At 41.9% G+C, this 15,831-nt stretch overlaps 1 protein-coding gene across 1 annotated transcript; it reads left to right on the top strand.

Annotated features, from left to right (window-relative positions):
• Positions 1-7,139: 7,139 nt before the first annotated feature.
• On the top strand, positions 7,140-7,679 carry ucn3l (urocortin 3, like; the record flags this gene model as incomplete). The annotated part of the gene is made up of 1 exon (XM_084050010.1): positions 7,140-7,679. The coding sequence occupies one exon, from the start codon at positions 7,140-7,142 to the stop codon at positions 7,677-7,679; it is 540 nt and encodes a 179-aa protein (XP_083906136.1).
• Positions 7,680-15,831: the final 8,152 nt, after the last annotated feature.

Below are 15,831 nucleotides of genomic sequence, written 5' to 3'. Positions count from 1 at the left end.
GTGATTACTTTCAGCTGTGTTTTAGTCTAAAAAGGCTCAGGAAGCTTTTCCTCATACACAGACAGGCCTACATGTCAACACCCTGACCCTGAATACACTATCTATTGACATTGGAGGCAAATATTTTTTTTAAACCGCACCACAATTGGTAAGAAAAGCTTGTTTGGTTATTCAAATGTCCTATTCTTTACATGAAATTATTATTTTCAAACCAGTGTGCCGCAGTGGTGGAAAGTAACCAAGTACATTTACTCAAGTACAGTACTTGAGTAAAATTTAGTTCATGTTTTACTTTAGTGAAGTATTTCCAATTTTCAATACTTTTACTTCTACTCCACTACATCTCAGAGGCAAATATTGTACTTTTACCCCACAACAATTATTTGAAAACTTTAGTTACTAGCAACTTTTTAGATTTGTATAACTAAACGTACATTAACCACTTAGGCTCTATATATATTTTATATATATTTTGGCTATTTGAAAATAACTGCTCTACAAGCTCACAACGCGTCGCAATGCAAGCTTGTAGATCTGCTATTTTCAAAAGATCTTTATAAATTTGAAAACTTGAAATGGGACCTGCACAATGAGTATTTTTACTTTTGGTACTTAAAGTATATTTTGATGCCAAAACCTTTCTTCTTTTACTAAAGTAAATTCTGAATACCAATCTTTTACTTGTAACAGTATTTCTACATTGTCGTATTGATACTTTTAAAATGTGAGTACTTCTTCCACCACTAGTGTGCTGTATGGGAAGCACATCATGTTTGGTTAACTACTTGAAACGTGTTGTGAGCTCCCAAGGGCTCTATACTAGGCCCCCTCCTGTTTTCGCTCTATACTAAATATCTTTGTGGACAATAGACGACCTACAAGCTCACAATGTATCACAACGCTACGTGTTGTGAGCTTGTAGATTGGCTATTTTTGTTAGCCCCCAGAACAGGGACACTATAAATTGTTAAAATGGTCATGTGGTTAAAATGCATCTACAACTAGACAATAGATTTTAAGATTCATATCATGAATGCTGTCATTTCTTTCTATCCAGATATGGCGAGTGCCGCCTGCTTTCTTTACTTAGACGAGCAGCAGTTTCTCTGTGCCATATGTCACGACGTGTTCACGGACCCTGTCACGACATGGTGCGGTCACAACTTCTGCAAGGCTTGTCTCCAACACATGGACAGCGAGGATGATCGGTGTCCCACGTGTAAGAAGTTTCCCATGAGAGTGAGACCCGGAATGCGGATCAACACGATGCTGTCAGAGTTTGCTGTTGACTTTAAAAATAATCGGGCTCTTCTGAATCCAATCCCAGACCGATCTGCCGATGGTGATGATGTGCTTTGTGACGTCTGCCCTCAGAGGAAGGACAAGGCTGTGAAGTCTTGTCTGAAATGTCTCTGCTCTTTCTGCGAGACGCACCTGGAGCCTCACCGGAGAGTTGCAGGCCTCAAGAGCCACCTTTTGACTGCTCCCGTATCGGGTCTTGAAGACCTGATCTGTAAGAACCATCGCAGGGCCTCCGGTCTCTACTGCAAGACAGACCAGACTTGGATTTGTCGCGATTGCATGAAATCGGACCACAAAAAACACCACGTTGTAACACTTGAGCAAGAATACGACGCCGATCTTGCAGAACTGCATGAGACGCCGGCGAAACTCCAGGGGCCGGCAGAGGGTGTGATAAACGCACCATCACAGAGGGTCCGTGGCGTCAAACACGCTATCGATGCCGGCAAAAGGGAAGGTCAGATGGGGAACGACAAGCGGAGGCCTCCATGGAAGTACTGAACAGTGGGGATGGTTGTAGACTAGAACAGTCTGTATGCATTATTGTACTGTAATTTGTCATGTTTTTGTCAAGTATTTTTTGTGAGGGTTAGTTGTTTTATCTTTGTTGTTTTACTCTTTTGTGTACCGTATTAAAATAAATGTATGATAATGATCAAAACCAGTGTTTTGTTGTTGTTTTTTACATGAGATGTACATTTCAGAATATGTGTCTGTAACCTGGCTTCCTGTATTGTGTCTTCATGCTGGCAAACAGACACACACACACCATTATTATTATTATTATTATTATTACCTTCAACAGTGTTTATGTACCTGTCAAAGCAGCTGCAGCTGTGAAAAAGGGTCCATTTAGATTGGAAGCACTCTAGGTTGAAGTTAAACAGACTGACCACAAGATGTCATTGTTGTTCAATATCCTGGGATGTAGGATTGCTCTGATCCCAAGGAGCAGAGTGAGTGTTTATAATATAGATTAACCTGCGTATTGCAAAGTGTGCATCATTACTGTATATATTGTTGCATAGAAAAAGCAACCCTGGTCTTTGAAAACAAGCCCAAAAGAAGTGACTAACACATAAGCACTTTAAACCTATAAACATCGGCGAATAGCTGATCTACAAGCTCACAAGGTGCACCACAAATCTGGTATGGGGTCCCTGGCACAAAATATTTTCAGATGCGGATAAGCAGACCATTACATATTAACATTAGGAAACAAGCCCAAATCAGCAACTACACTTTAGAAACAACCAAAACACTGCAACTCGCAACTACCAATAGTTACAAGCGACTTTACAGACATAAGCACAAAGACTTAGCATATATTATAAGCGGATGGTGTGTGTGTATATGTTTTTGTGGAGCATATTTCCAAAGTAGAATACTTTTTACCCATCATTACATTACATTACATTACAGTCATTTAGCAGACGCTTTTATCCAAAGCGACTTACAATAAGTGCATTCAACATAGGTAGGGAACGAAACTACTAATCACCAGAGGTCAGTGAGCAGCCATTCTACGGCGCTCAGGGAACAATTAAGGGTTAAGAGTCTTGCTCAGGGACACACGTCGACACATTACTGGCCTGGAATCGTACCTGGGACAACCAGGGCCTCTGGCTCCCCAGGCGGGCTCACTAACCACTCAGCTTTGGCCTGGTGGCTTCTTGACTAAACTGAGCACACTCTTTGGGCCGCCTGTTGACCCACTGCTTACTTTGTTTATGAATTAATAAGCCAAAGATAAGCTAGAAGTACATCCACACAGTCTGTGTCTGCTTTTATTTCTAGCATTGGAAGATTTTATTAATTCTCGTTAAGCAAATCAAGACATACATACAGTACATGCATGCATGTATGTATGTATGCGTATGCGTATAGAACATATATGGAGACAACCGACCTACTCAAGTCTGACAAAAATGTTGATGTTTCCACACTTGTGAGTTTTTTTCCCGGACATTGTGAGCGATTGTGAGCAATTCATTTATGTAGCGAAATAGATTAATGAACCATTGAGATTGAGATTCTGTTCCATGCGGTCATTTGGAGTCTACCACCATGGCGATTTACTCACGCACATTGGAGATCGATTGAAAGCAGTCAGAAAGCATATGAGTTAAGTTCAAATGTGTTATATTAATTAACTAAGCCAAAAATAGGATATATATGATATATTGGGAAAAAACCAAGCAAGTACATGTTAAATCAGACATTTAACACCCCCCACAGCCCAAATGGAAGGATTCTCTGTTGCAATTTTTTATTTTTATTTTTTAATTCCCATGATTCGACTGAGGGATTGGCAGTCGACTCAGACTCACCTCGACTGATTAGTCAACTATTCGAATAATCGAGGTCAGGCCTAGCGCTGTGATTTCAGGTTTTCATTCCAACCCATAATTACTTTTTTCTTTTCTTTGTTTTTCCACAAAAGTGTATGACCTAATAGTGATATAGACACCCATGATTTTATAGATGGGGTGGTGTTTCTGTTTGTGTTGGTATAGTTAATTATGGATGAAATCCCATAATTAATTGACTATGACTATGCTTGACTATGACTCTCTTAAGGTAGACAAATGCCTCGTCATCTAATTAGTGACGCGCATGAATGGATTAACGAGATTCCCACTGTCCCTACCTGCTACCTAGCGAAACCACAGCCAAGGGAACGGCGGCAGAATCAGTGGGGAAAGAAGACCCTGTTGAGCTTGAAGGTTGGGTGGAGGACCCTGCCATTTGTCCTCTTCCAGAAATGCTACAAGGTTACTTGATATTGTGATGTAATGAAAACTATTTTATTTTATTTGTCAAAATTGTTTTATAATAATTTTGTTTTAGAACATGACTATCCTGTAGAACTCATGAATGCTTGTACTGTACTGTCAAGTCGATGATGGTCAATTAACTGCGAAAGCTCATTCCAGCCGCGATCGAGATCAACCAAGAAGATCAGGGCCACATGAAGGACTTCGTCATGAAAAGCTGAATGCGCATTGAAACTTGATTAATTGTTAAAGAATGTTTTTTTGTGGTGCTAAAGAAAGTGACAAACTAGTATAGTCAGCTTCTCATGTGACTTTACGTCAGACAAAACTACATACAGCTAGTGCAGTAGAGAATGGAGTAGGCTGTGAACTGCTGAACCAAATGCTGTCAGCGAAATACTTTGTAGACTAGAGACTTAGTTTGTAGTAGACTTTTGTTGTAAAGACTTTGTTTTTTGATGTACAGCTGTTTGTTACCCTGTGGTTGATTACACATGTGAAAATTGGAATTAGACGTTTCACTTAGTTTTTTGATAGTTACTTGGTGTGGGTATTTGTAAACTTTTAGACCCTCGTCAACAACGTCCAAACGTCCAGGGTTTATACGGCTGTTTGATACGTCAATAAAGTATAATAAAGACTTTGTTTTTTGATTGATGTACAGCTGTTTTATACGCTGTGGTTGATTCAACACGTGAAAATTGGAATCGGACATGTGACTTTTAGACCCTCGTCAATAAAGTCCAAATGTCCCATAACTTGTCTGTTTTGTCTTAGATATAGCCGTCCCTATAGACATCCCCTATAAGAACGTTGTTGGCCCAAGTGTCACTGCTTTCCCATCCGGTGACAGGATGAGGTTCTAAGCATTATTATCAGCTGTGTTCAATGTTAAACCCCAGTGGGAATTGTTGTAGACCAGGACAGTCTGTATGTATATACTGTAAGTTGTTATGTTATGTTAAAATATTTTTGTGAGGGTTGTTTGTTCTATCTCCAAAACATTGTTATTTTTAGTAAATAAGTACTTTCCACCACTGCATAGAATTCGAACTGTGGTTAAAAATAAACACTGATGCTATCTAGACCAGGGGTCTTCAACAGGGGGTCCAGGACTCCAAGGGGGTCCTCAGAGACAGAGTTACTACAGGGGGCTGCCAAATCTTTGTGTTATAGGATTAGTTTTTACCAGGTTGCAAAACCTGGTCTACATCTACACTGGCTCCTGACCTTTGCGTCACTTTTTCCTCATTGGCTGGTCCTTTAGAAAATGGGGGCTCAATGTCCTCTCGGATCGAAAGACGACCCACAATACTGTGTTCGGCCCAGGACCCCAGAGTTGCTGAGAAACATTAAAGCCGCCGCCCCAGTGGCCAAAGCTGGAACTGCAGGCGGGAGGTAGCCTAGTTTGTGACGGAGGACGCAAAAAGGACACTAGTGCGCATGCTCATAACTCTAAGGCTGCTCGAAACGACTCAAAAACAACCCAATATTTCTACTTCCGGCAGACTTCCGGGTGCTTCAAAACGCCAGTGAGCACTTTCATTGAAATGAATAGTTGGGGGCGGGGCAATCCGCCCTCTAGTTATATTATACCTCTATGGTTCGTCCACTGTATGTAACTCTATGGTAAGTGGCTCTGTTGCTCAATGTCCTCTCATAATATGGGATCTAAAAACGTTGTCATGTTTAGTGAGAGAAATAAGCAACCATGTGGTAAAACGTTTCCATGTTTAGTGAGAGAAACAAGCAACCTGGTATAATATTACTGTGTTATATCTTGTTTTGTATTGTACATTAACCACTTGAACCATAGCGTCCCTATTCTGAGGGGAACATTACACAAAAATAGCAGATCTACAAGCTCACAACCCACGCTGCAAGCCGTTGTGAGCTAGATCGGCTATGTTTGGCAAAGAGGTTTGGTGTAGGGGGGGAGCAGACCAAGTAGGCTACAGTGTGAAAGAGTGAAAGGTCAAGTTTACTAAGTATTGAGGGTTTAAAGTGGTTAAAATATCTGAAAATACTAACATGAATCCAACATATCAATAGAAAAGATATAAGTCAACAAACAATGAAGTCTATGAAGCTATGAAATCCATGAAAAGGTTTAATATGCAACACGATTTTCTGGAAGAAAGGTACACGGATTTCCCTCCTTCATCTCTCTGTCTGCTTCTGCTAAGGGGTCCTTTGTCTGAAAAACCCCGTCTCTAGACCCCTAGAGACGCTCTTCATGGAAAATATCTGGTGCGTAAAATCGTAAAATCGTGCGTAAAGTGCGTCACTTTGGCGGGGTGTTCTGTTGTCAATAGTGCATCACGCACCCACACACACCCACGCGCGCGCGCGCGCACACACACACACACACACACACACACACACACACACACACACACACACACACACACACACACACACACACACACACACACACACACACACCACCCTTAGAAATGTCAAGAGAATGACGTTGGTTGTGTTGCGCATCATACATGGATGTTTTAACGTGTGGCTTTCTGCTGCACCGTGCCTTCTGTATCACAATGAACCTGGCTGCACACACACACAGCCTGCAGCGACGGTAGAGGAACCTGTAACCTGTTTTTAGTGTAGGTCATTACTTAACAGTTTAATTGTACAATAGTTGTTATTTACTGCAAGACGATCTGGGAACCCATTCAGCACAAACTATCTGTTTTGAGATATTAATAATCAGGATAACTTCATAGGATTGTATTCCAGGGTAGACTACAATTGGTAAGTTATTTTTACATTGTATTTCACATTTTGTATTATTATTATTATTATTATTATTATTATTATTATTATTATTATTATTACTACTTCTACTACTACGACAACTACTAGGCTACTAGTACACATCTGACTGTTCACTTTATTCTACAACCAGCGGGAATTTCCGAACAGCTGTCAGCTAAATTGAACTATGTAGGCTATTTACTTTCATCAATACTCTCTCTGTTTATTAAGAACTGTGAGGAGGTCAAAATGAATTATTATGCACAGTTAACACCTTCCCTCCATCTCTCTCAGGACATGTTGTCGTCCCTGAAAACCGCGCTGCTCCTCTCGGTGCTATGCGCCCCCTCTCACACCTCCTGCCTGAGCCTCAGCAGCAGCAGCCTGTGTCTGCGGCTGTCCTCCCCTCACCAGACCCGCGCGCAGGAGCTTCTCTGCGGCAACCACGTCTACGGAGCCGCGGTGCGGAGGAGCGGAGGAGCCGGAGGAGAAGACGCAGCAGCAGCCGACTGGGACTCCTTGTTCAGATCCGCGGAGTTTCTCTCCTCCTCCTCCTCGTCGTCGTCGTCCGAGTCGAGAGAAAGACGGACCTCCTCCTCATCCGGAGCTCCTCATTCTCCTGCCAACTACAGGTTCCTCAGCCAGACGAAGCTCCGGAGCAAGATGCTGCAGCAGCAGAACAGCGTGAGAGGAGACCGGAGGAGTAAGTTCACGCTGTCCCTGGACGTCCCCACCAACATCATGAACGTGCTGTTCGACATCGCCAAAGCCAAGAGTCTGCGCGCCAAAGCCGCCGACAACGCGCGTCTCCTGGCACAGATAGGACGCAGGAAGTGACACTTATGTGCTTATGAGTGAGGAATGGATGGATGATGATGATGAAGGTGATGATCTGTGACACTTTTTAACTTAAGTTATGATATTGGGGTCTATTAGTCAACCTTTCTTAAAGCATAAATGAACATTTATGTGCTAGATACTCGTGTTTGTCGACAAGCCATGATGATACGTGTGCTTTAGCGGTTTCCATCGACATCAAAATAAACGTTTCCCCCCCTAAGTTATGTGGTAACAGCATACTAGGTGGCCAAGCAGGGAGAGTGGGCACCTTGGTGTTAAATTGGCAATTTTTCCCCAAAAATGTTGAAAACAAATAATGTTTAAAAAAAAGTCAAGTAAAGTATTAATGATTAGGCTATGATATCCAATCATGTTGGGTCATAAACAAGACGTTGAAGGATATTAAGTCTGATAATGACGTAGGCCTACCGTGCATGGCATATACATATCATGTATACTTTACTATAGACCCTTTTTCAAATATTTTATTTTTTAACATTTTGGACAAAATATCCCATTTAGGCTACATCGAGGTGCCCAGATGTCCCTAGTGCCCACCTATCTGTATCCAAACAGAGTAGTAGCTGATTATGTCTATTTGGGAATTTTAAATGAATGTATTTCTTCAAAGGAGCATATTCTAGCGCTGCTGTCGGGCAGAAACCTTGTATCTCCATAACATTTCAACTTTTTATGTTTCTTTTCATAAATGAATGCACTACTTCAACATACAAGAGTGTGTAGCTCAAACGTAGTGAAAAGAGCAGATCTACAAGCTCACAACAGGTTGTGAGTGATGTGATGGTGAGGTGAGCTTGTAGATCTGCAAATGTCTACTATTTTTTAAATGTTTTTTTTTAATGATATGATTGATGTTTTTTGGACATACAGACAGGCTATTTGACGAGTTGATTGTGTTTGATTTGATACTGAAAGAGTGACAGCTTCATGAATGTGATTTTTTCCTTTAACTTTTTTATTCAGCATATGAGAGAAGGCTTAGGAAGGGAAATGTACACTTGAAGGGATAGTTCACCCCCAAAAAGACTTCTTTTTTGGTAGGCAGCGGTTCTGTCTCTATACCGGAACCGCTGGTCATCAAATTATTGGCTTAGGAATGTGACAAAAACAAATAAATATCCATGAATTCAAGTCTCCATGGGGTGACTCATTTTGTTTGGCAGAACTAACCCTCTATGTACATATACTTATTTTTTATTTTTCCATAGGTACAGACAAACATACAAACAGGTACAGGACTTCATACCCAACATGACAAGAATAATGTAATACAAGATAAATAAATGAAGTAAATGAGAACATTATTCTGTTAAAACACTGTTTCTTTGAAATGATGAAATGATGAAGAAGAAATCCAGGGATCAAGTCACATGTCAAAGGATCATTAATAATAAATTCAAGGTTGCTGAATACTGTATGGGACACCTCCTCAGATTATTTTTGTACTTGAAACAAAGGATTATTTTTTTCTGCAAATAAAGCAAATGTAACTATATTATAGTCTACATGTTTGTCTACAGTATATACCTATACAGTAGCCTAGCTTTTTTCTTTTCAAGAGTATATGATTGATTTGCTGTGTGTGTGTGTGTGTGTGTGTGTGTGTGTGTGTGTGTGTGTGTGTGTGTGTGTGTGTGCGTGCGTGCGTGCGTGCGTGCGTGCGTGCGTGCGTGTCACATTTCTATTTAATTTTTCTTTGTAAACAGCTGATGGAGGTTATGGGGTTAAAGTGGTTAAACTCATTTTGATGCTATATCAAATTACTGTGCTGATGGCAGAGGTGGGGACTTGGACTCGAGACTCGACTTGGACTCGAGTCCCGATTTTGATGACTTTAGACTTGCTTGGTACCATCAAAAATAGACTTGGACTTGAATGCCAAAGACTTGAAACTTGACTTGAACGCCAAAGACTTGTGACTTGACTTGAACGCCAAAGACTTGTGACTTGACTTGAGCCCTCTTGACTTGAGAATTCAAGTCTTTTCACTACCTTACAGCAAGCCGAAATATTAAAATGTTTAAAAAGTGTCAAATGAACTATTAATGTTTTTAGTCAGGAATCCTGGCCGTCAGTGACACCTGTCATAATGTAGTAATGCCTGTGCTACACGTGTTGCCACCGCTGCTGGCAGCCAGGTGGAATAAAATGTCGACTCCAGCAGCTATATCGTTCGTTTTTAAAGATTACGAGGTGGAAGACAAGACAAGAAAAGCAGTATGCAAATCATCATGTAAAGCATTATGTAAATCACAGATGGAATTGCAACTACTTCAAACGTCAATCGTCATTTTCAGAAGGTGCACAAAGAGATGTAAGTGGATCCAGATATAAGTGACCTAAGCTAATGGTCTACAATACAAGTGGGAGGGAGAACAGTATTGTAACTGGAGAGAGAGAGAGAACGAGACCTATAGGGGGCAGATAGCTATAAGTTAACATTATTGTAAATGTAACGACAGAGAGGAGGGGGCAGATACCTATAATCAAGGGGTCATCGCCATGCTGGCTTGTAGTGGACATTTTTGTCAAAATTCTATTTTTGCCATGGACATATAAAATGAGTGGACAAACATAAAGATAAAGAGTCAAGGAGGGAGGGGGGGACTGAACTTTCCTCTTCTACCCTAGATTTGAACATAGTTTCCAGTGCAAGTGCTGAAATTTTACCATTGTGATAATAGAGCCTGCCTGTTTGATCAGGGGATGCATTGAATTTACTGTTCCTTTGGCTCAGCACCAAAGAACAGAGGATGTGCGTTAGTTGTTTTTCTGAATGTAATAATAATTACACCATTAAACCACCAAATGGAATTTTTAATTAAGTAAAAGCATGCAATTAAAACATTTCCTTTGTAAACTTTTACACCAAATCACTACGCCAACAATAGCCGATCTAAAAGCTCACAACGCGGTCGCAGCGTGATGTGTTGTAGATCGTCCATTTCCGGCGAATGTTATACCCCCAAAATAGGGATGATATAGGTTCAAGTGTATGGTTCATGTAAAATTAAAAGGAGTACTTTATTGTTTTAAATACATTGCAATAAGTGCTAGATGCTGTAACAATTCATAAGCTTAGTTCACCTACTCAACACTCTACGAAACATTCATGGCTCCTGAACTGGTGATAAAGTGAAGTTCATATTAATGAATTAAAGTCTTGATTTGCATTACGAGATAAATAATAATAATTACAATCTTCCAATGCTAAAAATAAAAGCAGACACAGACTGTGTGGATGTACATCTAGCTTATGGGTGGAAATAAATGTGTTTGGCTTATTCAATAATTCATAAACAAAGTGAGCAGTGGGCTCATTGAGTCAACAAGGGGGCTCAATTAAGTCAAGAACCCACTATGAAAATATGCTCCACAAAAACAAAAATCCAAAGAAATCCATAAATAAACTATATTTACAAAACTGCCTACCAAAGATTCGGAAACGTAACTTCAGTCGATTATTTCTCGTGTTTTATATCATTTTTTATCGTTGATTACTCAGCTTTACAACGAGGTACAGCTTGTAAGGATCGGGCATTTGTGGAATGCGCAACACAGCTAAATGTGTGGGTAGACCGTAGCGCCCCCCCCCCCCCCCCCCCGAAAATGTGCCAAAATCCCTCAATATGCTTCTGTTGGTAATCGCTCTTGTTTTGAGCGACCTACCAGCACACATCTGCTGAGATTACACATCATTTGATGTCAGCCCTGGTACCATTTGCAGACAGGTGCGGCCCCTGACATGCCTGGTGTAAAGTAATTTGAACTTTTGGTACTTTAAGTACATTTTGATACAATCTTTTTGTACTTTTTCTCTAGTACATTTTTAATTCCGCACTCTTACTTGTAACATAGTATTTCTACATTGCAGTATTGATACTTTTACTTAAGTACACATGTATCCAATGAAAAATACAGTATTAACAAGTGCTTGTGACGGTAACAAGAAGATTTTAATAGAAATTGCTACAAATTGCTATAAAATCTGTCCAATCATTTTAGGCATTAACAAGAAGTTGAAGGAGGTATGATAATGATGTACCGTGCATGTTCACATCATGTATACCTTACATTACGACCATTTTTCAAATTTCCTTTTTTACATTTAGAACAAAATAGCTAATTTTACATTGGGGTGCCCACTCTTTCTTAGTGCTTCTTCTTGTATCCCTTGTGACTAAATCAGTAGTTCTCAAACCTTTTCATGCCAAGGACCCCCAAATGGACACTTATTAGCCCGCGGACACCCATTTGAAAAGATATAGCAGGGACCCCCATAAGAGAAGATTTTTTACGGCCCTAGCAGTGATTCTCAACCATTTTAATTTCAAGGACCCCCCAGTTTGACATGCATTAGGGCTACAGACCCCCATTTAATAGCATTTATATCTCTGGGACCCCAATTCATATTGTAAAATCAATGTTAATTTAACTCTGAGAGTGTACAAATGGAACCAAATGGACCCAACCATTTGTACACTCTCAGAGTTACAGACCCATAAGGGTCCATTTGGTTCCTGTCCATCATTTAGCTGGGGACCCCCTGGAACCCCCTCAAGTACCCCTGGGGGTCCCCGGACCCCACTTTGAGAACCAATGGACTAAATAATAAAACTACCTTAATACGATCCATTGGAACCCACAGGTTATTTTTTTTACATGTCCTGAAAAAGGGTTTTGGACATTCTTAACACCCGACAGTGATGCGATATTTAGTGCCTCTGAACTGCTTCCTGTCCCCATTTTAATTTGCGGGGACTTCTTTGAACCCATACGCATCCCGAGACTATGACTTAATGCGTCACTGACGTCCTGTTTGATTTGTCACTTGAATAGGACATGTCATAGAACTGAAATGCCAATTAAAACACAGCAGTCCTTTCTGATCTGTATTGTAGTGGGTTGTGCAGATTAATTAGGGTGAAGAAACCAGGCGGGCTTTTGATCAGTGTAAAAAAAAAGGAAAGAAAAATACGTCATGGTGACGGTGTAGGAAGGAAGGATTTGTCCGACTAAGAGGCGTAACAATCAGTTTGAAAAGAAGCAACCAACGTTCTGTTATTATTAGCTCGAAGGAAGGCATTGGACTTAAAACATCTAGATTGAGTAGATTGTGAGTGGTATATTGCCCTCTTGCCAAAACAAATAATTCTCATATGCAGGGGCGTCATTTGGAGTCCCATGCAGGGAATGGCATTTTGCCACCCCCTAGCATTCACAATTAACCTCAAATTTGGTTATTTTATGCATATTTTCTTCACTTCTGTTCCGTTCCGTTCCGTACCCCAGCCTAGATCGGGAGTAAGTGTCGGACATGATTATCCTCTAGTGTGAGAGGTTCAAAGATCCAATCTTAGGGAAATTTCACTTTCAAACTTGTTGGGGGTCATTTTAACATCCACTCTGGTTTTTGTGAGCATCCCAGACCAAATGTACAAATGGACGCTTACAGGTCGGTACAAATGGACCCTTACAGATCCATTTGTACACTCAGTGTTAAGGGGGTCCTTACCAGTGGCGTGCACAGACATTTTGAGGGGCAGGTGCTCAAGTAAAAAAAAAAGGGCACCGTGCGCGGTGCGCGGAACCGCCGGCTGCCTTAGTAGTGTCAGTGTGAGATTTATAGAAGAAAATTGCAACGCACATTTTGGGGAATTGTTAATATATTAGAAGCTCAAGCTTTTAATCCAGAATTGATCGATGTCACCATGGGCTACATACTGTAAACCAGGGGTCTTCAACATTTTCAGGCCAAGGACCCCCTAGCTGAGAGAGAGATGAAGCAGGGACCCCCTCTATATTGTATAAAATTGTGTTTAAGATTATACTTTTTTTGTTTACTTGGTCTGCTCTTTTTTCCCTTTACACCTATACCTCTTTGCCAAAAATAGCAGATCTACAAGCCCACAACGCCTCGCGCTAGTAGATCTGCTATTTTTGGCAAAAGTTCTCCTCAGAAAAGGGATGCTAGGTTTCGAGTGGTTATGGTAAAAAGAAAAATCATATCACATAAAGATTTGGCGGACCCCCTGTAGTAACTCTGAGGACCCCCTAGGGTTCCCGGACCCCGTGTTGAAGACCCCTGCTGTAAACTGAAAACATTTTTTTCTTTTTTTCAAAAGGGCACTTCTGGTCAAGAGGGCAAAGGGCAGGTGCTCTAGCACCACCTAGAGTCTATCTGTGCTGTCCTTACAAACCAGGACAAAGCAAGGAAAGGCAAGAAGCGCACCACCTACGTAGATGCACTGAGGCGTGACAGCTTAACCAACACTGTAGAGCCCAAGACCCTGATGCTAGATAGGAGAGTATGGAGGTCAGCGATTCAGGAGTCCTGAGCTGGTGTTGGCTAGCCCGTTGGTTCTCACGGGGACCCCACTTTATAGCTTTACTTTCAGAAAACTCCCTCCACGCGTCCCGTCCCACCCACACACAAACACACCAACGCACGCCCATGTCGGAATCCCCTGCTACCCTGACGTCTGTCTGCTGGTGGTGAGTCCTCTGACACGGCCACCTGGCTCCCTGCCTGGACAATACCACCCCCTCCAGGCTGGACATATGTACCTTCACAGTGTCACTGTTGTGTGGGAGAGATGCAGGGAGACAAGCCAGGCGGCAAGGGAGAGCTCTTGAAATTGAGGCTCACACGGAAGGAACGAAATTCCCTGCAGTTCCCATTAGTGGCCCAGCAGATGTCGCTATTTCCCCCCCTTGCTGGCTGCCAGAAGCATTTACACTCCATTCAAGTGAACATGGTTTTGGCCGGACTTTAAACTCGGTTCGGAAAGAAGCCAAAAGCCTGCCTGGTTAACCATCCCGGTCGCGTTGATTCACATTGTCGCGTGTTAGTCAGGCGGAAAATTGCTGTTTTCAATACATGATTGTTCAGTTGGTGATACATGCATGACATTTGGCACAGATGACCTTCATATGACCCTAATTGATAATCAACCCCTGACCACGCATATTTCCTAAAATTTCAAGATGACCACCAGTCATTTAGTCATAAAACTCGCAGCCATCTTGAAAAATGGAGGAATTCTGTGTGGCCTGAGGTTGATTATCAATTAGGGTGATATAAACAGGGGTGCACATAACTTTTTAGGTCTGGTACGCAGAAGAGCACCTGGACATGTGACTTGGTGCGCATGGCGCCCGTCCCGTTTTGTCAACGGGGGGGGGGGGGGGGGGGGGGGGGGGTTCAGCCCGGACAGTTTTGTCAACTGGGGGGGGGGGTGCAGCACGGTGCCCACCGGACAGTTTTGTCAACCGGGGGGCGAGAAAAAAAGGACGCTCTGCTTCTAAATTCCGCCGATTTTCGCCGTTTTTTTTTTCTCATGCTGTTAGATAAAGCCCCCAAGGTTGGTGCCCTGTGCTGCTGCGCTGATTTTATCCGCCAGATTGGGACGTTCGCGGCATATTTTGCACCATTACGGTGCGTTCATCATCGGTGACGAGTGCCTCTAACAGCCGCTGCTGGCTGCGTGCACGCAACGAGGCAATGCGAGGCGATGCGAGGCGACGCGAGTCATATCTCTACCCCTGTGCCTAATGGCTGTACATGGGGCCGACGGGTGCTTTAGAGTGATTGCGTGAGTGTGGCTTCAGGAAGTAAATTCCTAGCCTCGATCTCCAGGCTTTTATTTTTTAGTTTTGCTAAAAAATAAAAGCTTGGAAATTCCTGTCCCAGCTGTTGGTGCGCAAAAGCGCCTCGCGTCGCCTGATGTGGTGCGCATTTTTTATTTTGGGTGCGCATGCGCACCTGCGCACCAGTTATGTGCACCCCTGGATATAAAGGTTATCGGTGCTTTAGCCCTGAGGCACCCACAGTATCGGCGCCCTTGATTACGACGCCATCAAGGCACCGACAAAATATATTTTAGTCGACTAAATCAACATAAGATTTAGTCGACTATAATCTTATGTTATTTAGTCAACTAAAGACAAAAACTAAAACATTTCAGATGACTGAAATATGACCAAAACTAAATGGAATTCATTCAAAAGATTATGACTAAAACGAAATAAAAATTTGCTGTCAGAATCAACATAATTGACAGATGCCGATTGGCTCTTCCATTTGGAGGGATAAAGTAAACACAAGCACATCGCAAAAGTATAAAGA

The sequence above is a fragment of the Gymnoscopelus microlampas genome, assembly GCF_963454915.1.
Source record: "Gymnoscopelus microlampas genome assembly, chromosome: 23".
NCBI lineage: Eukaryota > Metazoa > Chordata > Actinopteri > Myctophiformes > Myctophidae > Gymnoscopelus > Gymnoscopelus microlampas.
This window is presented reverse-complemented; position numbering and strand designations above follow the sequence as displayed.